General features: G+C 62.7%; 2 protein-coding genes across 5 annotated transcripts in view; one reads left to right on the forward strand and one right to left on the reverse strand.

Annotated features, from left to right (window-relative positions):
- The window catches only part of NUP98 (nucleoporin 98 and 96 precursor), a 37405-nt gene extending 34640 nt beyond the window's left edge, over positions 1–2765 (reverse strand). Inside the window, exon 1 of one of the 2 annotated variants that reach the window (XM_040054844.1) lies at positions 2645–2765. The gene's annotated coding sequence lies outside the window, so the exon portion shown is untranslated. Of the gene's footprint in view, positions 1–2341; positions 2361–2644 lie in introns of those variants that run through there. The other variant, XM_040054843.1, reaches the window with a different exon arrangement.
- A 375-nt stretch (positions 2766–3140) lies between these two features.
- On the forward strand, positions 3141–22029 carry PGAP2 (post-GPI attachment to proteins 2). Of its 3 annotated transcripts, none has more exons than XM_040056243.2 (6): positions 3141–3238; positions 6968–7141; positions 8829–9081; positions 11758–11864; positions 20250–20358; positions 20808–22029. In XM_040056243.2, the coding sequence occupies exons 2-6, from the start codon at positions 6977–6979 to the stop codon at positions 20936–20938; spliced, it is 765 nt and encodes a 254-aa protein (XP_039912177.1). In that variant the 5' UTR covers positions 3141–3238; positions 6968–6976; the 3' UTR covers positions 20939–22029. The 3 variants fall into 3 exon arrangements, with proteins under 3 accessions (XP_039912177.1, XP_039912178.1, XP_039912176.1); XM_040056244.2 differs by having other exon boundaries at positions 11758–11852; positions 20808–21076; XM_040056242.2 differs by lacking the exon at positions 11758–11864.
- Positions 22030–22812: the final 783 nt, after the last annotated feature.

Genomic DNA, 22812 nt, shown 5'->3' on the forward strand with positions numbered 1-22812 from the left:
CAACAACAAACTCGAATTAGAAAAACAAAATGCCGTATTAACCCAAAAAAGCCATATTAACCAAAAAATGCTGATGTTAAAAAAAACCAGCATTACCCCCAAAAATGCCATGTTAACCAAAAACAGTGGGTGTAATGATCCAAGAAAAGCCACATTAGCCAGAAGAAAATGACAACACTAACAAAAAAAAAAATCCATTACTAAAATAATGCCCTATTAACAACAACAACAACAAGCTAATATTACCCCACTCCCCTCCACTTTCAGCAGGAAATGCAGGAATTCCCCACATTCCCAGGTTCCCTGGCAGCAGCAGCCACACACAGCACTGCAAAATGAAGAACATCAGCAATCCAAGAAACATTCCCAAAGCCAATAATTCCATGAAAGCCAAAGCTGCCCTCTCCCTGTGCCCAGGTGTGGCAGCTCCCCCATGCCAGCTCCCTTTACCGCCCCCAGGCAAGGACAGAGGGGCTGGGCATTACCCAGCACAGCCTCCCACAGGGAAACCTCTACATCCACCTGCTCATCCCTGAAACTGAGCTGTTTGCTTCCCCAACACCAACAGCACTTCCTGGGAATGGCCAAATCCAGACTGGGAGCAGCTTCCAGCATCCCTGAACAGCTGGAGACTAAATCAGCCCAGAACAACCAGCCCACCCCCACATTTTCCCTGACAGAAGAACTAAAAAAGTGATTTCTGTCACCTCCAACTATTCCACCAGACACATACCACGATTTTGGAGTGTTAAGGGTCTCCACATTTCCACAGGCAAATCCTTACAGGCTTCATTTGGCACAGGGAGAGGAATTTCAGTGAAATGATCCTGGTAAAAGCCAGGAAAAGCTGCTCTGACAAACCCTCAGAGCTCCCCAAGCTGAGAGGGGCTCCTGGGAGAGCTCCTCTGGCACAGGGTAACACTATACCCTGAGGCCTCCTCACCTTCTCCCATAGAATTCCTGATTCTGGCAAATCCCTCCCAGCCCAGGCAGTGCCAGCTGTGCCCACCTTGTCCCCAGCCCAGAGCACTGAGTGCCACCTCCAGGTGCCACCTGCAGGGATGGGCACTGCAGAGCTCCCTGGGCAGCCCCTGCCAAGGCCTGAGCCCCCTTTCCATGGGGAAATTCCTGCTGCTGTCCGAGCTGAGCCTCCTGTCAGGGAGTTATGAGAGTGGAAAGGTTCACCCAGGACATCCTTTTCTCCCGCCTGACCCCGCCTGCTCCCTCTCCACCAGGACCTGCTCCCAAACACACCTCCCCATTCCTACGGAATGTTTTCAGCCAAATTCCCTTGCCCCGATGCAACTCTCCCTTTCAGGCCAGATAAAAATCACCTGCACTTTCAAGCTGTCCCATGTTCTGAATCTCTGCCTTATCTGCAAATTCACAAGTTCCTCATTTTCCGTGGTTCCTCTTTTCTAAGTCACTGCTCTCACATTGTCCTGAGATTGCTACATGCAAAACTCTACCTAAGAAGAAACCTGAAAAATTATTTTCTAAGAAAAAAGGGGTTATAGAAAGACTTGATCCTCCCACAGCGTGCACTTTGTTGTTGTTCACACCCACTCCTACCTCCCTGCACCTCGAGGGCTGTGTCCAGTTGTGGCTCCTGCAGGAGAGCCCTGGAGGGGCTGGAGCATGTCCAGGGCAGGGAAGGGAGCTGGGAAGGGGCTGGAGCCCCAGGAGGGGCTGAGGGAGCTGGGCAAGGGCTGAGCCTGGAGAAAAGGAGGCTCAGGGGGAACCTTGTGGCTCTGCACAAGCCCCTGACAGGAGGGGACAGCCGGGGGGGTCGGGCTGTGCTCCCAGGGAACAGGGACAGGAGCAGAGGGAACGGCCTCAGCCTGGGCCAGGGGAGGCTCAGCTCGGACAGCAGCAGGAATTTCCCCATGGAAAGGGGGCTCAGGCCTTGGCAGGGGCTGCCCAAGGAGCTTTGCAGTGCCCATCCCTGCAGGTGGCACCTGGAGGTGGCACTCAGTGCTCTGGGCTGGGGACAAGGTGGGCACGGGGCACGGCTGGCACTGCCTGGGCTGGCAGGGATTTGCCAGCCTTACTGATTCCAGGATTCTGCGAACTCAAGAGCAGGACCAGCATCATTAAAACTCGAGGGTTTTACACAACATCCCTCTCCCACTCACTGCACCTCCAGCTGAATAGGGGCCCCTCGAGCCAAAGGGCTCTAATTGCAGCTTAACAACAACAGCACAAAATCCCTCCAAAACCACCCAAAGAAACCCACGCCATCAACGTAACTTTATGTCACATGTAGCCACCTAACTTCAAACTACAACAAATTAACACAACAGTAAATAACTCCCGGTCCCAGGGACAGCCGGTCCGTTACCCGCATCCAGAGCCGCGCATCCCTCGTGGAAAACACCCGGAATCTCCAACCGGACCCGCACCGGGGCAACCTGAAAGGCCTAAACCCCCCGCAAAGCGGGCAGGCGCTCCGGAGACAGCCGGGGCAGGGCTACCGAGAAATCCCACCCGCTCACGGCCTTCCCGCCTCCCTCCGGCCCTTCCTCCGTCCCGGGGCCTCCCCGCGCTCCCCCCACCCCGGGACCACCCGGCCTCCCGGCACAAAAGGTCTGGCGGCGCCACAGTCGCGCCGGGCAGGGCCGGGCGGGCAGGCCCCGGTGCTTACCGCAGGTGCCGGGCAGGGCAGCCCTGGCTAGGCCGCGGTGCTCAGCGCAGGTGCCGGGAAGCGCCGCTCGGAGCGGCCGGGCCGGGTCGGGCCCGCGGTGCCGCCGCCGCCTCACGGGGCCGCAGCTGCGTCACAGCCCGCGCGCGCACTCCCGGCCTCCCCTGCGCACCATTCCGGCCCCGCCCCGCCCCGGCCGCCGAGCTCCAGCCCCCCATTGGCTGCGCCCCTCCGCCCCCACCCTGAGCTCAGCGCTGACTGGGCGAAGAGGCTCCTCCAACGGAGCGCCCATTGGCCGGGCTGGCCCAGGGGGGCGGGGCTTGACGCCGCGGAAGGGTCCAGAACGGCCCGTGTCGCTGCACCGCCCCGACATCCGGGGCGTCTGAGGGGGCGTGGCTTCCCCAGCGAGGACCAATCGTGTGCCGCGGCGCGCGGGAACAAGCCCCGCCTCTTAAAGGGGCCGCAGCGGTGCTGGGGGGCGGGGGAAGAAGAGGAAGAGGTGGAAGAAAGGGAGGAAGAGGAGGAGGCGGAAAAGGCGGAGGAGGCGTGGAGGGGCTGCCGGGCCGGGACATGGAGCAGCGCGAGGGGGGCTGAGCGGTGAGGGGGGTGTCGGGGCTCCGGCACTGTGGGACGGGCGGGTTTCGGGAAGGGGTCCCAGGGAGGGTCTCTGGGGGATGCGGGCTGCCCCGAGGGGTCCCTCGCTGAGAGAGCCTGGGGGCTACTGCGGCGAGCTCGGGGAACGGGGGGTGCCCGGGGAGGGGTCTCAGGGGGTCTCTGAGGCGTGTGAGGTACCCCGGACAGGTCTCGGGGTGATGCAGCCGCTCTCCTGCAGGACGGGTCGGGGCCATTCAACACGTGATATAAAATAATTGCCTTTTATTTGCTCTCTCTTGGGAGAGGGAGGGCAGAGGCTGCGGGGCTCCTGCTGTGGGACCCCCGGCACAGGGAGCTGCGGCCGAGCCCCCCGAGGGATGGTCAGGGTCTGGGGGGGCTCCTCCCTCCCCGGGGAGAGGAGCCTGGGCCGGCCGGGGACCCCCCTCCACACCCACTCCCGGCCCTTTGGAGCTTCCCTTTCTCTTTGCTTTGATCCTCGGATAATTCGCCCTCTCGGTCTCCAGCAGCCTGGAGGGGCTGAGCTCTGCTTTCTGTGGCCGCTCGGTGCTTGGGGTCGGTCCCTTCACCCTGGGGCTGGGTGCCCCATGGTGGGGGGCTCTTGGTGCTGGCAGAGAGCGGCCGTGCCGCCCTGGGCCGCTGCCCAGATGGCTCAGGGATTGTCCGTAAATCGGATTTGTCCCGCAGCCGGGCGGTGCTCAGGTGGGCTCCATCCCGGCCGGGTCCCTGGGGCTGAGGGGAGCCCTGTTCTGCGTGTCTGCCAGGCTCCAGAGCAGCCCGTCCCAGCCCTCCCGACCCGACGAGCCCCGGCTTCGTTGTGTGGGGCTTGTGCTGCCCTGATCCTGCAGCCGGGGGTGCGTGGAGTCACGGCGTGTCCTGAGCTGTAGGCACCCACAGGGATCATGGATCCAGCTCCTGTCCCTGCCCAGACCCCCAACAATCCCAGCCCGGGCATCCCTGGCAGCGCTGTCCAAAGGCTCCTGGAGCTCTGGCAGCCTCGGGGCTGTGCCCATTCCCTGGGGAGCCTGGGCAGTGCCAGCACCCTCTGGGGAAGAACCTTTCCCTCCAATCCAACCTCAATCCCTGCTGTGCCAGCTCCAGGCAGTGCTGCCCGTGCAGGGCCGGGGCCGGCGGGGCGAGCACGGGCTGTGGGAGCCGGGATATGGAGCGGGGCTGTGGAGCCGGTGTGTGGAAGCAGGGCTGTGGAGCCAGTGTGTGGAAGCGGGGCTCTGGAAGCTGGGCTGTGGAGCCAGTGTGTGGAAGCGGGGCTCTGGAAGCTGGGCTGTGGAGCCGGTGTGTGGAAGCAGGACTGTGGAGCCGGTGTGTGGAAGTGGGGCTGTGGAGCCGGTGTGTGAAAGCGGGGCTGTGGAGCTGGTGTGTGAAAGCGGGGCTGTGGAAGCGGGGCTGTGGAGCCGGTGTGTGGAAGCGGGGCTGTGGAGCCGGTGTGTGGAAGCGGGGCTGTGGAGCCGGTGTGTGGAAGCGGGGCTGTGGAGCCGGTGTGTGGAAGCGGGGCTGTGGAGCCGGTGTGTGGAAGCGGGGCTGTGGAGCTGGTGTGTGGAAGCGGGGCTGTGGAGCCGGTGTGTGAAAGCGGGGCTGTGGAAGCGGGGCTGTGGAGCCGGTGTGTGAAAGCGGGGCTGTGGAAGCGGGGCTGTGGAGCCGGTGTGTGGAAGCGGGGCTGTGGAGCCGGTGTGTGGAAGCGGGGCTGTGGAGCCGGTGTGTGGAAGCGGGGCTGTGGAGCCGGTGTGTGGAAGCGGGGCTGTGGAGCTGGTGTGTGGAAGCGGGGCTGTGGAGCCGGTGTGTGGAAGCAGGGCTGTGGAAGCTGGGCTGTGGAGCCGGTGTGTGGAAGCAGGGCTGTGGAGCCGGTGTGTGGAAGCGGGGCTGTGGAGCCGGTGTGTGGAAGCAGTGCTGTGGAAGCGGGGCTGTGGAGCCGGTGTGTGGAAGCGGGGCTGTGGAGCCGGTGTGTGGAAGCGGGGCTCTGGAAGCAGGGCTGTGGAGCCGGTGTGTGGAAGCGGGGCTGTGGAGCCGGTGTGTGGAAGCGGGGCTCTGGAAGCAGGGCTGTGGAGCCGGTGTGTGGAAGCGGGGCTGTGGAGCCGGTGTGTGGAAGCGGGGCTGTGGAGCCGGTGTGTGGAAGCGGGGCTGTGGAGCCGGTGTGTGGAAGAGGGGCTCTGGAAGCAGGGCTGTGGAGCCGGTGTGTGGAAGCGGGGCTGTGGAGCCGGTGTGTGGAAGTGGGGCTGTGAAAGCAGGGCTGTGGAGCCGGTGTGTGGAAGCAGGGCTGTGCCGGAGCAGCCGTGGCCCGGCTGTGTCAGCGCTGTCCCGAGCACAGGGAATGGTCTGGATGAATCCCACGGGACAGGGTTCACGTGCCCTTCCTGCCAGATCCCTCTGGAGGGCTGCAGGGACCAACCCTGCTCCGCCGCTGCTCCCTGCTGTCCGTGAGTCTCGAGGTTCCTGTGTCCCCACAATGGGATTTTCTTTGGCAGCCTGTCTGTGCTGCCCATCCTGGGGCTCTGGGGTCACACAGGCTGTGGGGCTGAGCTGTCTCTGTAGGGTCACACAGGCTGTGGGGCTGAGCTGTGTCTGTGTGGGGCTGAGCTGGGTCTGTAGGGTCACACAGGCTGCGGGGCTGAGCCGTGTGTCTGTATAGGGTCACACGGGTTGTGGGGCTGAGCTGTGTCTGTGTAGGGTCACACGGGCTGTGGGGCTGAGCTGTCTCTGTAGGGTCACTCTGGCTGTGGGGCTGAGCTGTGTGTCTGTTTAGGGTCACACAGGCTGTGGGGCTGGGCTGTGTGTCTGTGTAGGGTCACACAGGCTGTGGGGCTGAGCCATGTGTCTGTATGGGGTCACGCAGGCTGTGGGGCTGAGCTGTGTCTTTGTGGGGTCACACAGGCTGTGGGGCTGAGCTGTATCTGTGTAGGGTCACACAGGCTGTGGGGTTGAGCTGTGTGTCTGTAGGGTCACACAGGCTGTGGGGCTGAGCCGTGTGTGTCTGTAGGGTCATACAGGCTGCGGGGCTGAGCTGTGTCTGTGTGGGGTCACACAGGCTGTGGGGCTGAGCTGTCTCTGTAGGGTCGCACAGGCTGTGGGGCTGGGCTGCGTGTCTGTATAGGTCACACAGGCTGTGGGGCTGAGCTGTGTGTCTGTGTGGGGTCACTCAGGCTGTGGGGCTGAGCTGTCTCTGTAGGGTCACACGGGCTGTGGGGCTGGGCTGTGTCTCTGTAGCGTCACACAGGCTGTGGGGCTGAGCTGTGTGTCTGTATAGGGTCACACAGGCTGTGGGGCTGGGCTGTCTCTGTAGGGTCACACAGGCTGTGGGGCTGGGCTGTGTCTCTGTAGCGTCACACAGGCTGTGGGGCTGAGCTGTGTGTCTGTATAGGGTCACACAGGCTGTGGGGCTGGGCTGTCTCTGTAGGGTCACACAGGCTGTGGGGCTGAGCTGTCTCTGTAGGGTCACACAGGCTGTGGGGCTGAGCTGTGTCTGTGTGGGGTCACACAGGCTGTGGGGCTGAGCCGTGTCTGTAGGGTCACACGGGCTGTGGGGATGAGCCATGTGTCTGATCCTGCCCCGGGCTCTGTGGTGCTGAACACAGTCCCTGGATCACTGAGTTTCAAGAAGCCCCGGGTCATGGAGCCCCGGCTGTGGCTGGTGCACACGTTGTCATCCTGCCCAGAGCAGGACAGAGCAGCCCGCTCAGACCTTTGCTTGTTTGTTTCCAGGTTTCCAGGATGTTGCAGGTCCCGCTGCCGCTGGATCGGGACGGGATCCTGTTCCGGCTGCGTTTCACCACGCTGGCCCTGGGGACTGTGTTCTGCCCCCTCTTTGGCTTCCTCTTCTGTGTGATCTGGTCTCTGCTCTTCAACTTCCGTGAGACGACTGCGACGCACTGTGGGGTGAGAGACTCCCGTGGGAAAATTCCACATTCCTGAGGGGTGACAGAGCTCTGAGTCCTCCTGGGCTCCTCTCCCTCCTCCTGGCCTATCCACCTTCTGGATTCCTCCCTGCCCTTCTGTCTCCTCCTGGGCTGCTCTCTTGGGCTTTCCCACCAGAAGCGTTACAGAATCCAGAGCAAGCTGCATTGCTGCATTGTTGCATTGTCCTGGTGGTGCCTCAGGACTGGCAGCAGCAGGTTTGGCTCTGTGCTGGCACTAAAGGCGGTACACACTGCTCAGGCTGGTGGCTGGGCTGGGCACGCTGGGGGTTTCTGCAGTCAGGAGTAAAGCGGGGAAGCTGAAGGGAAGTACATCGTCCTGGGGAGGGGATGGTCCAGAGCTGCTGCCCCCAGCTCTGCTGGGGTTCGGAGGAGCCGCAGGTGTCAGGGCAGGGAGGGCCTGGAGCTCCATGTGGGATGGGATGGGGCTTTTGGGCTGCTGGATGAGCAGCTGGGCACGAGCTGGGGATGGAGGGCAGGAGTCATCTCACTGAGGACATGGTTCTCTAAGGAGAACTCTTAAGTCACCTCACTAACAGGACCTGGAGTGCCAGGAAAGGGGGAATGGTTTCCCAGTGCCAGAGGGCAGGGCTGGATGGGAGCTTGGGAATCAGGAATTGTTCCCTGGCAGGGTGCTGAGGCCCTGGCACAGGGTGCCCAGAGCAGCTGTGGCTGCCCCTGGATCCCTGGCAGTGCCCAAGGCCAGGTTGGACATTGGGGCTGGGAGCAGCCTGGGACAGTGGGAGGTGTCCCTGGGCCTTAAGGTTCTTCCAACTGAAACCATTCTGGGACTCTGTGGACAGTCCAGAGTGTAAAGGCAAGAAACCTGAGCAGGTACCTGGGCAGGGCCCCCAGCGCCCCAGGAGTGCCCCAGCAGGGCTGTGGATCCGTGACCCCATGGGATGGACCAGGGGCACTGCTGCGATACATTCCCTGACTTTGGGAATAGGAATATACTCATTTGGAATTAAAAATCCCTCCAGGTTATTAAATAATGCTGCTCAGCCAGGCTCAGCTTTCCTGGGTCCTTCTGGTTTACAGTGCTGCTCCAGCCTTATTTCCTTGTCACAGAATCCCAGACTGGTTTGGGCTGGCAGGGACCTGAGATCCCACCCAGTGCCACCCCTGCCACGGCAGGGACACCTCCCACTGCCCCAGGCTGCTCCAGCCCCAGTGTCCAGCCTGGCCTTGGGCACTGCCAGGGATCCAGGGGCAGCCACAGCTGCTCTGGGCACCCTGTGCCAGGGCCTCAGCACCCTGCCCGGGAACAATTCCTGATTCCCAATCTCCCATCCAGCCCTGCCCTCTGGCACTGGGAGCCATTCCCTGTGTCCTGTCCCTCTGTCCCTTGTCCCCAGTCCCTCTGCAGCTCTCCTGGAGCCCCTTTAGGCCCTGCCAGGTGCTCTGAGCTCTCCCTGGAGCTTTTCCTCTCCAGGCGAGCACCCCCAGCTCTCCCAGCCTGGCTCCAGAGGAGCTCCAGCCCTCTGATGGTTCCTGGAAAGCGAATCAAGAGTTTTTCAGGTCAAATCTGTGTATCCAAAGCCTGGCCACACCATGCTGGGAAAAGCCGAGTCCAGTTTCCGTGTCCGGCAGAGGATGGCAGCGGGGCCGTGCCCTGTGCCCGTCCCCAGCGGCCCGTGTCCCCGCAGGTGCCCAACTACCTGCCGTCCATCAGCGCGGCCATCGGGGGCGAGACCCCGCAGCGCTACGTGTGGCGCCTGTGCATCGGCCTGCACTCGGCCCCGCGCGTCCTCGTGGCCGTGGCCTACTGGAACCACTACCAGAGCTGCCACTGCCCGCACCCCCGCTACCTGCGCCTGTGCCACATCACCCTGCTGCTCAACCTGCTCGAGAACTTCGCCCTCCTCATCCTCACCTACGTGTCCTCCACCGAGAACTATGGTAGGTGTCACCCCCCCGGCCCTGCCCTGCTGTGCCGTGGGACGCTGCTGTAAGGCGAGGCAGCTTGCAGAGAAAAAAAAACACTTAAAACCCCCAGAGATTCCATTGAGGTTAGTAGAATTGAGGAATGACGTGCGTAAATAGCCGTGCTCTTCCCACAGTTCTTCGTTGCTGGTACTTGGTTGGAGCCATGGTTCAGGCTGGGGATGGAGCCTGGTCCGCTCCTTGTGGCCCTTGGTGCCCCCCCGTGCGCCCAGGACATGGGAGCCAGGTGGGTCAGAGCTCATCCTGCTTCCCTTCCATCCCACAGCTGGGCTGGGCTCTGGGCTGCCTCTGCTCCGGCTGCTTTCACATTCCCTCCCCAGGAACTTCTGCGGAAAATTTCATGGCATCACAGAATGCCAGACTGGTTTGGATTGGGAATGGACCTCAGATCCCACCCAGTGCCGCCCCTGCCACGGCAGGGACACCTCCCACTGTGCCAGGCTGCTCCAAGCCCCAGTGTCCAGCCTGGCCTTGGGCACTGCCAGGGATCCAGGGGCAGCCACAGCTGCTCTGGGCACCCTGTGCCAGGGCCTCAGCACCCTGCCAGGGAACAATTCCTGATTCCCAATCTCCCATCCAGCCCTGCCCTCTGGCACTGGGAGCCATTCCCTGTGTCCTGTCCCTCTGTCCCTTGTCCCCAGTCCCTCTGCAGCTCTCCTGGAGCCCCTTTAGGTGCTCTGAGCTCTCCCTGGAGCTTCTCCTGTCCAGGTGAGCACCCCCAGCTCTCCCAGCCTGGCTCCAGAGCTGAGGGGCTCCAGCCCACTGATGGTTCCTAGAAACAGAATCAGAGTTTTTCAAGTTAAATCTGTCTGTCCAAAACCTGACCACGGCAGGCTGGGAAATTCTCTTCCCCCACATGGTCTCATCTCAGAGGAACATAAGTGCCAGTGGTGATCTGCAGCTGCTGTTTCATCCTAAGATCTGCAGGAGGCACCAGGGATTAACTGGAGAGCACTGAAATGCCGGAGGTGGTGCTATTGCAGTGGGAACAAACCCCACCCCGTGCTGGGATATATCAGGAGAGCAGGAATGCATTGGCTTCCCCTGCACAGCAGGATGCTGATGATGGATATTGTGTCCAGCTGTGGGCTGGAGAGGGGCTTTGAACAAAGAATGGAGTGTCAGTACAAGGGGAATGGCTTCCAGTGCCAGAGGGCAGGGCTGGATGGGAGATTGGGAATCAGGAATTGTTCCCTGGCAGGGTGCTGAGGCCCTGGCACAGGGTGCCCAGAGCAGCTGTGGCTGCCCCTGGATCCCTGGCAGTGCCCAAGGCCAGGTTGGACCCTGGGGCTGGGAGCAGCCTGGGACAGTGGGAGGTGTCCCTGCCCTGGCAGGGGTGGGATGAAAAGGGTTTTTTTAAGGTCCCTCCCAACCCAATCTGTTCTGGGATTCAGGGCTGTGGTGCTGTGAAGAGCTTCCCAGGACCTTCCCCAGCCTTTGGGTGAGGGTGGTCCGTGGTGGAGCCCAGTGACTGAGATGGCAGGACAGGAACCTCCTGCTGCTGGAGGTCGGTGGTGTGGGACCTGTCCCTGCCCAGCTCACCCTCCTTGTCTCCTGCCAGCATTCCCTGTCCCCACGGCAGCGTGTCCCTGCCCCTCCTGGCAGGGTCTGCAGCCTGACCTCCCCAGGGCCTTCTCCAGCCTCTCGGGGCCGGGCCCCTGCCCTTGGAAATGCCGGTGCTGCTTTGAGGTTTGGCTGCCTGGGCCGGCCTGGCCTGGCCTGGCCCCGAGGGGAGCCCTGGGAGGGGAGCACCAAGTGTGCCCAAGGCAGAGCTGTGCCCCAGGAGCTGGGGCTGACCCACTTCTGGGATCCTCATCCCAGACTAATCCCAGCTCTGGGGAAAGTTTCAGCCCTGAGCTGCCGTGCTCAGTTAATCATCCCTGCGGGACACCCCGCTCTGACCTCTCCCACCTGCTGGTGCCTCGCTCCTCGCCTGCGTCCCTGCTCCTGGCATGGACAGGGCAAACAGGGATGGTCATTCCTGGTGTCCAGGTGGCTGGGAATTCAGCCTGAGGGTCAGCTTCTGGAGAAGGGGCTGGGAAATTGTTTTCAGAGCAGCACTTATGGAAATCTCTCACCTAAAGGTAAGGTGCAGGGGTTGTGTGGGGTTTGGGGTCTCGGGAGCAGCTCTGGTTTAACCTTGCTCCAGCTGCTTTCCCAGCCTGATCCTGTACCTGCACATGAGGCTGCTGATGCTGCTAATGGGCAGGTGGGTGATACAGGGGGCCAGAAGATGACTTTCCTGGATTTTGGACTGGCTCACAATGCACAGCCCCTCCCCATGCCTCAGTTTCCCCATCCCTAGAACAACAGTGGCAATGCTGAGCTGCTCCCAAGGGTCCCTGAGTTTACAGCCGTGTGAAGTGATGGTCCCAGAGCACATAAACACCTTCCTGGCACTTTGGGATAAGTCTTCCAGGCACTTTAATCCCCTTCCAAGCAGCCCTGAGGCAGCATGAGCAGGTTATGGAGCCGTGCTGTGCCTGTCTCCTGCAAAGACCCCGCTGGAGTCTCAGCGTCACTGGGGTGCTGGGGCTCTCAGCGGGGCACAGAGCCTCCCAAATCCTGCCCCACATTCCCCTTGTGCTCCTGGCTCGGACTGAGCAGGAAACCTGTTGTTTGTCGATCCAGTAATCCACGAAAATGCCTTCATCGTGTTCATCACGTCGGCCCTGGGCCACATGCTGCTCACCTGCATCCTCTGGAGAATGACTAAGAAACACACAGTAAGTCCCGAGGTACAGACACTTTCCTTTCTTCTCTCTGTGCTGGGAGCTGGGAGGGGGCTCTGGGGCTGTGCCAGGATGGGGACAGGGCTCTGGGGCCATGCTGGGAGCTGGCAGGGGGCTCTGGGCTGGCACTGAAGGGCTTTGGCTGTCCTTGCTTGCGAAATAGCCCTGAGCAGGTGCTAAAGGAGCCAACAGCAGCAAGTGAAACAGAAGTCACCGAAATCCATTATTTGCTAAAGCAAAGTGGGAAGGAAGCATTCCATCTCCTGTTTTCTGGTTTTATCATTGAATCACAGAATGGTTTTGGTTGGGAAGGGACTTTAAATCCCACCCATTCCCACCCCTGCCATGGCAGGGACACCTCCCACTGTCTCAGGCTGCTCCAAGCCCCAGGGTCCAACCTGGCCTTGGGCACTGCCAGGGATCCAGGGGCAGCCACAGCTGCTCTGGGCACCCTGAGCCAGGCCCTCAGCACCCTGCCAGGGAAGGGTTTCTTCCCAGTGTCTGATTAAGTTTTCATGGAGAGATCCTATTGGAAAGCACTGTTGGCAACCCTGTGGGTTGGGATTGCTCTTCCCTTCTCTGTGCCTGTTTCTAAGCTGAAGTTGGCTTCCCTGTGCTGGGAGTTGCTGGTGCTGCCAGCTGGGAGCAGCAGGAGGAGTTCTCCCTTTGTTCCAGGATGACTCTGGAGCAGGCTGGCTCTGGCTCTTTTTCTGGGGAGGGGTCAGGGGTGCAGGGACTGGCAGGGGGCAGCGAGTCTGGTGGAGGATCCAGCCAGGGGCTCCTGATCCCACTGCCTGGATGCAGCTTCTGTGCTGTGCTGCTTTGTGGTGGGAGTCACGGGGTGCAGGACATCCACGTTGGTCCTGGAATGTGGGGAAGGTGGGCAGGACATCCTGGTTTGTCCTGGAGTATGGGCACTGGCAGCCACAGAAAAGGCAGGGCAGGACATCTAGGATCCAGGTTTGTCCTGGAATGTGGGGAAGGTGGGCAGGACATCCAGGTTTGTCCTGGAGTATGGGGGAGGTGGGCAGGACATCCGGGTTTGTTCTGGACTGTGGGCACTGACAGCCACAGGCAGGGCAGGACACCCAGGTTTGAGGCTGTGTGGGACCTGCCTCTGTGCCCACGTGGCTCCTGCACTCTTGGCTTCACTGTGGGTCTGGGCTCCCTGGATCTCTCTGTCCTTTCCCCTTGGGGTACGTCTCCCCAGCTGATCCCAGTCCAGCCCTCGTGGTCCTGGTGTTAATTGGAGAGGGGTCCCGGGGCTGTTTCCCCAGGAGGGTGACAGTTTGCAGAGCAAGGCCCCTGGGAGGTGTGTGCCTGTGTCTCAGGGCTGTTTGCTCAGGAAGGTGACAGTTTGCAGAGCAGGGCCCCTGGGAGGTGTGTGCCTGTGTCTCAGGGCTGTTTCTCCAGGACAGTGACAGTTTGCAGAGCAGGGCCCCTGGGAGGTGTGTGCCTGTGTCCCAGGGCTGTTTCTCCAGGACAGTGACAGTTTGCAGAGCAGGGCCCTTGGGAGGTGTGTGCCTGTGTCCCAGGGCTGTTTCTCCAGGACAGTGACAGTTTGCAGAGCAAGGCCCCTGGGAGGTGTGTGCCTGTGTCCCAGGACAGTGACAGTTTGCAGAACAAGGCCCCTGGGAGGTGTGTGCCTGTGTCCTGGGGCTGGGAGGCTGGTGAGGATGTTTCAAACCTCTCCCAAGGGGCTGTGGGCAGGGCTGCAGGGTTGCAGGGAGGGTGCTGTGCCTGGGTCTGTGTCCCAGCAGGATCAATGCTGGGGAGCCCAGCCCTGCAGCCCCAGAGCAGCTCCTGCTCCAGCACCGCTGTTTATCCCCCCTTCTGCCAATTCACCGCGCCTGTCCCTCCTGCCTTACTCCAGAGACCTGGAAAAACAGCTTGCAGCAGCTGTGTGGCTGCCAGACTCCTTAGGAAAGGGACTAGTGGAGATGCTGAGGTTCTCCTCGCTCACTGGGAAGTGATGTGTTCTCTCTGGTGGTATGGGAATAGCTTGCAGTCATTCCTTGGCAGCTTTCCCACAGCTTCCTTTATTTCTGTCAGATTGTTTTGGCTTGTCTTTTTTCTGGGTGAGCCCTCCAAGGCTCCAGATCTCCTCCCCTGTCACGTCCCCCACTGGGGCTGGTTCATCTCCCCTGCAACGGGCAGGGGTGAGGCATCTCAAATCCTGGCCTCAGCTTTGTGCCCATCAGGGCAAGAGAGGCAGGGAGCATGTCCAGGGAGGGGAATGGAGCTGGCAAAGGAGCTCAGCCTGGAGAAAAGGAGGCTCAGGGGGAACCTTGTGGCTCTGCACAAGCCCCTGACAGGAGGGGACAGCCAGGGGGGTCGGGCTGTGCTCCCAGGGAACAGGGACAGGAGCAGAGGGAACGGCCTCAGCCTGGGCCAGGGGAGGCTCAGCTTGGATACTGGGAATATTCCTTCCTAGATAGGGCTGTGCAGCCCTGGCACAGCTGCCCAGGGCACGGGTGGAGTCACATCCCTGGAGGGATTGCATAGCTTTGTGGATGTGACACTTGAGGATACGGGTTAATGGTGGCCTTGGCACTGCTGGGATCTCTGAGGGTGCTTCCAGCCTCATTGGTTCTGTGACTCTACCCGAGGACTGGAGGAATCTGCCCATCCCTGGGGGAAGGGCAGGGAACAGGGTCACACCTTGGCTGAGCATGCCACCACCTGGCACGGTGACACCACCCGCTTCCTCCTGCCATCCTGGAACAGCCCTGCTGGTGGAGGGGAGCTGCTCTCGGTGGTGCCCCCAAAGCTGGGCCTTCCCCAGGGTGACAGGAGCCCTCCAGGACCAGCCCTGACCTGAGGCCACCGGGGGTGGGGTGTCCCTGTGCCAGCTCCGGTGTCCCTGTGCCAGCCCCGGTGTCCCTGTCCCAGCTTCGTGTGGGGCAGCAGGATGGAGCTGTCGCCCAGGGCACAAGGGTGATGCCTGAGGGAGGAGGAGGAGGAGGAGGAAGGCGCTGCGGGGTGACGCAGCTCCCAGACCGGCTGTGTCGGGGTGAGGAGGGCGCAGTGCTTGTCGCACCACCAGGCGTCACCTTTGGCTAAGGGACATCTGCTCCCTCTGCAGCTGCCGTGTCCCGTGTCCGGTGATGGGCCCTGTGCTCCTGCCGTGGATCATTGCCACGGATCTCCTGGCGCTGTCCCGCTCTCTGCCTGGACTCCCCCCGTGTGCATCACGGCTCCTTGGGGACAGACTGGCTCGGTTTGTGTCCCTCGTGGGAGCCTTTGTTCACGTTTGCTGTCCCCAGCTCTGGAGCTGGCGATGGCAGGAGGGGACAGCAGGGGATGGCTCGGGCCCCACGGTGTTCTGTCCTTCCCTCCTCCTCAGCAGAGGGTCCCCACAGGGTTCAGGTTCTCCAGGGCCAAACCTGGGACCATCTCCAGGACAAACTGTGGGGAGCTGGAAAGCTGGGGCCATGTGGAGAGGGGAACAGGGGGGCTGTGCCTTCCCAGCCCATGGCTGGCACCCCTTGGAGCGCTGCTGGAGGAGGGTGAAGCTCCCCAGGTCTGGCAGCATTGGAGGGACAGGAATTGGTCTTGCAAAAGCTTCCCATCCGGCGGGGCTCCTGTTGCAACTGCTGTTGTGTGAGGGCAGGAAGGTGCGCAGGAACTGCTTTGTAATGGGGAAGTACCGGCGGTTTCCAGTTACGGGGTGGCAAATGGTGAGAGAAGGGAAAATAAAGCTCTGCAGCAGGGGAGAAAAGAGAAAGCAGGAGAGAGAAAAGGGGAGGGGAAGGGGCAAAGCAGAGGAGAGAGATTCTGCGGAAAAGGGAAATGGAGCCTGGGAGCCTTCAGCTGTGGCTGATCACTGCACCCCGTGCTTGGTGCTTGGCCGTGGCGTGGCAGTGCCCACCTGGGCTGGCAGCTCTGCTCTTCCTGGCTGGCTGCTCGCCCTTAAAACCCTCCTTCCCCCAGCCCTGAGGCACAGAGCTGGGCAGGAGGGCAGAGCAGTTTCACTTCTTGTTTGCAAACACATTTCCCCTGCCAGCTCAGGGCTGGTGGCCCCAGCAGACACCGGTGTGTGCATGTGGTGGCCACCAGGCTGGCTGGCTCAGCCCATCCGAGGAGGCCACAGGGCTGCTCCAGGGCTGCTGGAGCCCCCCTGGAGCCAGGCTGTGAGAGCTGGAGAGGGGAAGCTCCAGGGAGAGCTCAGAGCCCCTGCCAGGGCCTAAAGGGGCTCCAGGAGAGCTGCAGAGGGACTGGGGACAAGGGCTGGAGGGACAGGACACAGGGAATGGCTCCCAGTGCCAGAGGGCAGGGCTGGATGGGAGCTTGGGAATCAGGAATTGTTCCCTGGCAGGGTGCTGAGGCCCTGGCACAGGGTGCCCAGAGCAGCTGTGGCTGCCCCTGGATCCCTGGCAGTGCCCAAGGCCAGGTTGGACACTGGGGCTGAGAGCAGCCTGGGACAGTGGGAGGTGTCCCTGCCCTGGCAGGGGTGGCACTGGATGAGGTTTAAGGTCACTTCCAGTCCATGCTGTGGCCAGTGGAGCTGTGTGCTGCTCTGCCACCAGCCCGTGGGCTCTGTCCCACGGTGTCCCAGTCCCCTGGCACATGCAGGGCACACAGGCAGTGCCCAGCCCGGGCTGCAGCCAGCAAAGGCGCAGGAGGCTCTGGGGCACAGCCCTCTGTCCCCAGCTGAGCCCTCGGAGGCTCACCTCGGGCTGGCTGAGCTGTCCTCGCCCCAGCAGAACCGTGTGAGCAGCAGGGACCACAAGCGCCTTGGTGGCCACACGTGGTTTCACCCCAGCTCCTCACAGCACCCCTGGGAGCGCTGGCAGTGCCTCAGACGTGCTCTCTATAAATAGCTGAGCTCTGCGTGGGGCCCTTCGGCTCCAGGCTCTCTGCACAGACCCGGAAACCCTCGAGGGGAGCTGGGACTGGTGTGTGACACAGAGCCCTGCAGGTGCCACTTGTCCCCCAGAAAGGACGATGGCTCCAGGGCAGAAGCGGGGCTTGGGCGGTCCCTGCAGAGCGAGCTGTTGCCGTTTGGGTTAAGATCGCTGCCGTTCCTGTCCCCATCAGGAACTGGAGGTGGGCACAGTCCTTCCTCTCTGGAGGCAGTGGAAGGAGCGGGAGGCTCCTGTGCCTCCTTGCTTGGTGGCTCACAGCAGCCACCCCTGAGCCCTCAGAGCTGCATTTGCAGGGCTTGGGGCTCCCCCAGCCTGGGGGAAGGAGACCCCCAAGTGCCCCCCGGCTGTGCCCCCGGGCTGGCTGCTGCAGCCTCTTCTCCTGCCTCACCTCGGTGTGCTGGGAACGTGCCTCAGCTCCGGCCGCCAGCTGGGCACTAAATATAATCCCCCTGTGGTTTTCTGGGCCAGACTCACATGCAGCCACCGGGGGCCGGGGTGGCTGTGTGACACTGGGGGGCTGGCAGCGGCCGCGGGTGCCCCGGGCTCTCCAGCCAGGAGGAAGTTGGCAGCCACAGCTGTGCCAGCCCCAGCCAGGCCGCAGGGAGCCTGGCACCAGCGCAGCTTGGAGCCCCCATCCTTGGGATTGTCTGATCCCCCTTGTTCCTCACAGGCAGGCAGAGTTCAGTGGGTTCCTGCCAGGCTGCTTGGAGCTGCCAGCTCCTCTGCAGGGCTCTGACCTGGGGACTCCCGGTGCTCTCCAGGCTGAGCAATCCCAATTCTCCCAGTCTTTCCTCGCATCCCTCTAATCTTGGTGCTCTCCTCTGGCCACCATTGGGCTCCCTGGGATGTCCCCAGCTGGGGTATCCCCACCAAGCTGGGGCCCTGGGAGGCACTGGCACTGTGTGTCCAGCCCCCAGCAGTGAGGGGTGGGCAGCTCCTGGGCGTCCAGCAGCTCCTGGAGCTCCCACCGTGCTGCCCCAAGTGTGGGCTGGCCCTTTCCTTCCCCGTGCGGCAGGGCAGGGAAAGCTCTGCACCTCCCACACCCCACTGTGGTCCCCACGCACCCCGGTTCCCATCTGTGCCTGGGCATCCTGCCCCCGCCACCTTCCACGGGGCTCTGCTCAGCATGGTGGCATGTCACCACGTGCCACCTCCTGGGGACCTTGCCCTGGGATCCCCTGGCACCGGGCTGAGCCAGCCGTGCCCTGGCGTTAGGGATTAGCACCTAATTATCCCTGTGCTAATCCCTGGCCCAGACTGGACAGGGGGAGCTCAGGGGGCACCCAGAGGTGCAGGGTCACTGGTGGGCCCAGGGTGGCTCCGACAGCACTGGGGGTTGGAACTGGATGACCCGAACTGGTTCTCTGCCTCGGTGCTCCTGGGAAGAGCCGCTGCCTGGTGGTCCCTGGCGGGCCCCTGAAGACCCTGGGGGTCCCTGGTGGTCCCGATGGATCCCTGGTGGATCCCTGGGGGTCCCTGGTGGGTCCCTGGTGATCTCAGGGGCCTCTGGTGGGTCCCTGGTGTCCCTGGTGGGTCCCTGGTGGTCCTGGGGGTCCCTGGTGGTCCTGGTGGATCCCTAGTGTCCCTGGTGGGTCCCTGGAGGCCCTGGTGGTCCCGGTGGATCCCTGGTGGGTCCCTGGTGGCCCTGGTGATCTCGGGGGCCCCCGGTGGATCCCTAGTGTTCCTGGGGGTCCCGGTGGGTCCCTGGTGGGTCCCTGGTGGTCCCGGTGGGTCCCTAGTGTCCCGGTGGGTCCCTGGTGGTCCCGGTGGGTCCCTAGTGTCCCGGTGGGTCCCTGGTGGTCCCGGTGGGTCCCTAGTGTCCCGGTGGGTCCCTGGTGGTCCCGGTGGATCCCTAGTGTCCCTGGGGGTCCCGGTGGATCCCTGGTGGGTCCCTGGGGGTCCCGGTGGATCCCTAGTGTCCCTGGTGGTCCCGGTGGGTCCCTAGTGTCCCTGGGGGTCCCGGTGGGTCCCTAGTGTCCCTGGGGGTCCCAGTGGATCCCTGGTGGGTCCCTGGTGGTCCCGGTGGATCCCTAGTGTCCCTGGGGGTCCCGGTGGGTCCCTGGGGTTCCTGGAGGCCCTGCAGGGCTGTGTGTGTGTGCGGCGGGGCCGTGCCGCGGCTCAGCGCAGCCGTTTGCCGTGGGAGCGCGGTGGCGGCGGCTGTTCCGAGCCGCTTTTCCGGTGTGAAACTCGGGGCTCTGCCGCTGCCGGGCTGCTCCCCAGGGCCTGCGCTCGGCCGGTGCCGGCGGGAAGGGCCGGAGCTGGCGTCACCCGCGTGTCCCCACACGGCGAGCCGCCCGTGGCTCCGTCCTTCCTCTCCGGGTTTTCCTCCCTGGCCGAGGCCCTGGCACGGTTCCGGGGGTCATGGAAAGTGTGATGGGGCAATTTACATTTTCCTTGTTATCAGCACTCCCTCAGAATGGAATCTTTGTCTCACGTGAAGCCTCGGGCCGCCGGGGAGGGGGAAATTCCCCTCCCACCCGTAACGGCCTGGGCTGTCTGTGGCATCCCCAGCCCTTCTGTGGGGCCGAGCCTCCCCTGCAGCCCCCCTGCTCCAGGGCTCCCCTGCACCCTCCTTGGGCTCCAGACACCGCCTGGGGTTCCTCTGCCCCTCGGCCTGCAGGATCCTTGTCCGTGACCCTACGGGAGAAATAGAGGAAGGGACCTGGAGCCGGTCCCTGCTGTGGCTGCCGGGGGTCCCTGCACCCACAGCCCCCAGCTTTGGGGTGCTGGGCAGTGGGTCGGGGGAGCCTGCGGCAGGGGCCAGGCCTGCGGTGTCACAAAGGCTGAGCTCTGGGGCGCAGAAGCAGTGAGCTGGGGCTGTGGGGCTCTGGCAGCGTCCCCATGCTCTGTTCTGCCCGGCCGGGGGGCAGGACGGGGCCCCTCCGGTGCCAGGGCGTGCTGGGTGAGCTCTCCAGCGCAGCACCCGCCCCGCCTGCCGCCCCTTCATGTGGTTTCCTCCTCCCTGCTGCTGCTGTGGGTGAGGGGGTGCAGCACCCGGTGAATTCCCCGTGCCGGGGGCCACCTGCACCCACCTGGGCCAGGGGATCTGCCTCTGGTAGAGCCTTGGCCCGTCCTCGAGGAGTTCCCTGGGCACCCCAGCGCCGGGGGCCCCGTATTTGCCGGGACCCCGTGGCTCCCTCATTCCCTGTACCTCCGTGTAGGTGTGTGCCACCGGGCACAGCCCTGACAAAGCCACCCCTGGGCCTGGTCTGGCCTGGGGGCTCTGCACAGGGAACCAGGGTACGGAGACCCCCGGGGCTGTGCAGGGCCAGGGCAGAGCTTCCCTGGGATGGGAAGGGATCCCTAATCCTGTCTCACAGAAGAAAAAAAATAAATGATTGTGGTAGACGCTCAGACCGCTACACTAAACTTCGAAAACAGAAATTGGCGAACGTGAAACCACTACATGATCGGATGGGAATTGGGATAGGGATGGGATAGAAATGGGGACAGGGATGGAATGGGATGGAAATGGGGATGGGGATGGCTGCTCCGGCATCATCCAGCCCTTGGCCTCTTCCAGGAGCGCAAGTCGTACAAGTGGAAGCAGCTGCTCTTCTTCTCCACCTTCATCACGTTCGCGTTCGCCGTGTGCGTTTACTTCCACCACAACTGGTACTGCGGCCCTGGAGGTGAGGGGGCTGCCTGGAGGGCGTGTGGGGAGGGGGCTGGGTGGTTAAGGTTGGAAGAGATCCCTGGGATCAGCAAGTCCCAGCAGTACCCACTTTGTCACCCAGCGCAGAGCACTGAGTGCCACCTCCAGGCCTTCCTTGGACACCTCCAGGGATGGGCACTCCAAGCCTCCCTGGGCAGCCTCTGCCAAGGCCTGAGCGCCCTTCTATGGAAAAATTCCTTCTGATGTCCAGAAATTCTTCCTGATGTCTGACGTGCTCCTAATGTGACGCCTTGCCTTCCAAATCCCAGCCCAGGGAAGCTCCAGGTGCCCAGCCACGCGTCCCTGGTGGGGGTCAAGCCCCCAGCCCCTGCTCTGCTCCCCCAAACAGGTGGCCCAGGGTCCCCCCCAGCTCCCAGGGCAGATGCAGCTGTGTGTGCCACTCACCTGATGTGTTTCCCCCCCCAGTGTACACTGTCTTCGCCTTCCTGGAGTACCTGGTTGTCCTCTCCAACATGGCCTTCCACATGACTGCCTTCTGGGACTTCGGCAACAAGGAGCTGGTGGTGAGCTCGCTGCTGGAGGACAAGCACTTCTAGCCGGCCCTGCTGCTGGGGGCTCCTGTTCCCTGTCCTGCCGGGCCGGGCTGTGTGCTGTGAGCTGCTGCCAGGATCATCCCCAGAGCCCAGGAGTGTCTGTCCCCAGCTGCACCTGCAGCTCTGCTCCGGGGGAGCTGCGGGATCTTCCCGGGGAGCCCCCGTCCTGCTCCCAACAGCTCCAGGAGGGCAGCACAGGAGGAACAGGGACCTGCTGCCTGCTGCTTTGGAGGATGCTGCTCTGGTATCGGGGCACGGGGCCCAGCCCTGCCCGGTCCTTTCTTGGCCTGTGGAGGTCTCACGGTTCCTCCTTCAGGCTGGGTGTCTTGGGGCAAGTCCTCAAAAAGGGCTGGGGCAGGGTCCTGGCCCATCTGTGCCTGACTTCTCAGGAGGGGAGCAGGAAGGTGCTGGGCTGTGCAGGGAGTGCTCAGAGCAGGGTGGGAGCACACAGGGCAGAGCGGGTGCTGGGAGCATCCATGTCTCACTCCTGCCTTTCCCAGAAGCCCCCCAGCAGCACAGGCTGCTCCAGGGGTGCTGTGCCCATTCCAACCCAGTCTGAGGAGGAAGGGTGAGTGTGCTGGTGCTGGAGGTCTTTGCCCCGTGTCCCCGTGGGTTCCCCTGTGCTGTGGGGCTGGAGCTGGGGTTCAGCAGTGCCCCCAGTGTGCAGCTGTGGCTGCCAGGGCACAGGGGACATGGCTGGATGGCAGATGGCGGCTGCAGTGTCCCTGAGCTCCTCCTGCAATGCTGCTGGAAGGGGCACCGGGAGCTGTCTTGATTTTGGGGAGGTCTGCACTTGCCAGGGCTCATCCCACCCCACGCTTGGCCAGGAAGGACCAGCATGGGACCCTCACGTGAGCACAGCCACCACCGAGAGTCCCTGGGCAGTCCCAGGGCTGGGCAGAGCCTCCTCCAGCGGGAGCTGCGGGGCCCTGGCAGAGCCGGGGCTGGGCTGGCTTTGAGCAGGTCCTGCCGCACGTGTCCATCGTCAGTGTCCCCATCCATGGGCTCCATCCGTGTCCCTGCATGCGTGTGCCGCGCTGCCCCCGCAGCGCCTTGGCTTTGAGGTGGAAATAAAGCACTAAGTATTTTTGTGAGCTCTCGACAAACTCCACGGCATTTCCAGCTGGCACAGCCCTGGCACATCCCTGGCACAGCCTGGCACAGCCCCGGCAAGGCCCTAGCATGGCCAGTAGGTCCAGACCAGCACCATGGGCAGGGTGGGGGCTGGAACCGGGTGCAGGATGTGGACCCCAGGCACTGGGGCTGGAGCATGGGATGTGGATCCTGGGTGTTGGATCTGGGGAGCAAGATGTGACCTCTGGGATGTGGGGTGTGGATCCCTGGAGCTGGGGCTCAGGATGGAGATCCCTGCGGGATATGGATCACTGGGGTGTGGGGTGTGCATCACTGGGGTGTGCAGTGTCGATCCCTGGGGTGTGGGATGTGTATCGCTGGGGTGCAGGATGTGGATCCTGGGATGTGGATCACTGGGGTGCAGGATGTGGATCCTGGGATGTGGATCACTGGGGTGCAGGATGTGGATCCTGGGATGTGGATCACTGGGGTGCAGGATGTGGATCCTGGGATGTGGATCGCTGGGGTGCAGGATGTGGATCCTGGGATGTGGATCGCTGGGGTGCAGGATGTGGATCACTGGGGTGTGGGGTGTGGATCACTGGAGTGTGGGATGTGGATCTTGGGATGTGGATCACTGGGGTGCGGGATGTGGATCACTGGAGTGTGGGATGTGGATCACTGGGGTGCGGGATGTGGATCTTGGGATGTGGATCACTGGGGTGTGGGATGTGTATCGCTGGGGTGCAGGATGTGGATCCTGGGATGTGGATCACTGGGATGTGGATCGCTGGAGTGTGGGG

This window comes from Hirundo rustica, chromosome 2, assembly GCF_015227805.2.
Source record: "Hirundo rustica isolate bHirRus1 chromosome 2, bHirRus1.pri.v3, whole genome shotgun sequence".
Taxonomy (NCBI): domain Eukaryota; kingdom Metazoa; phylum Chordata; class Aves; order Passeriformes; family Hirundinidae; genus Hirundo; species Hirundo rustica.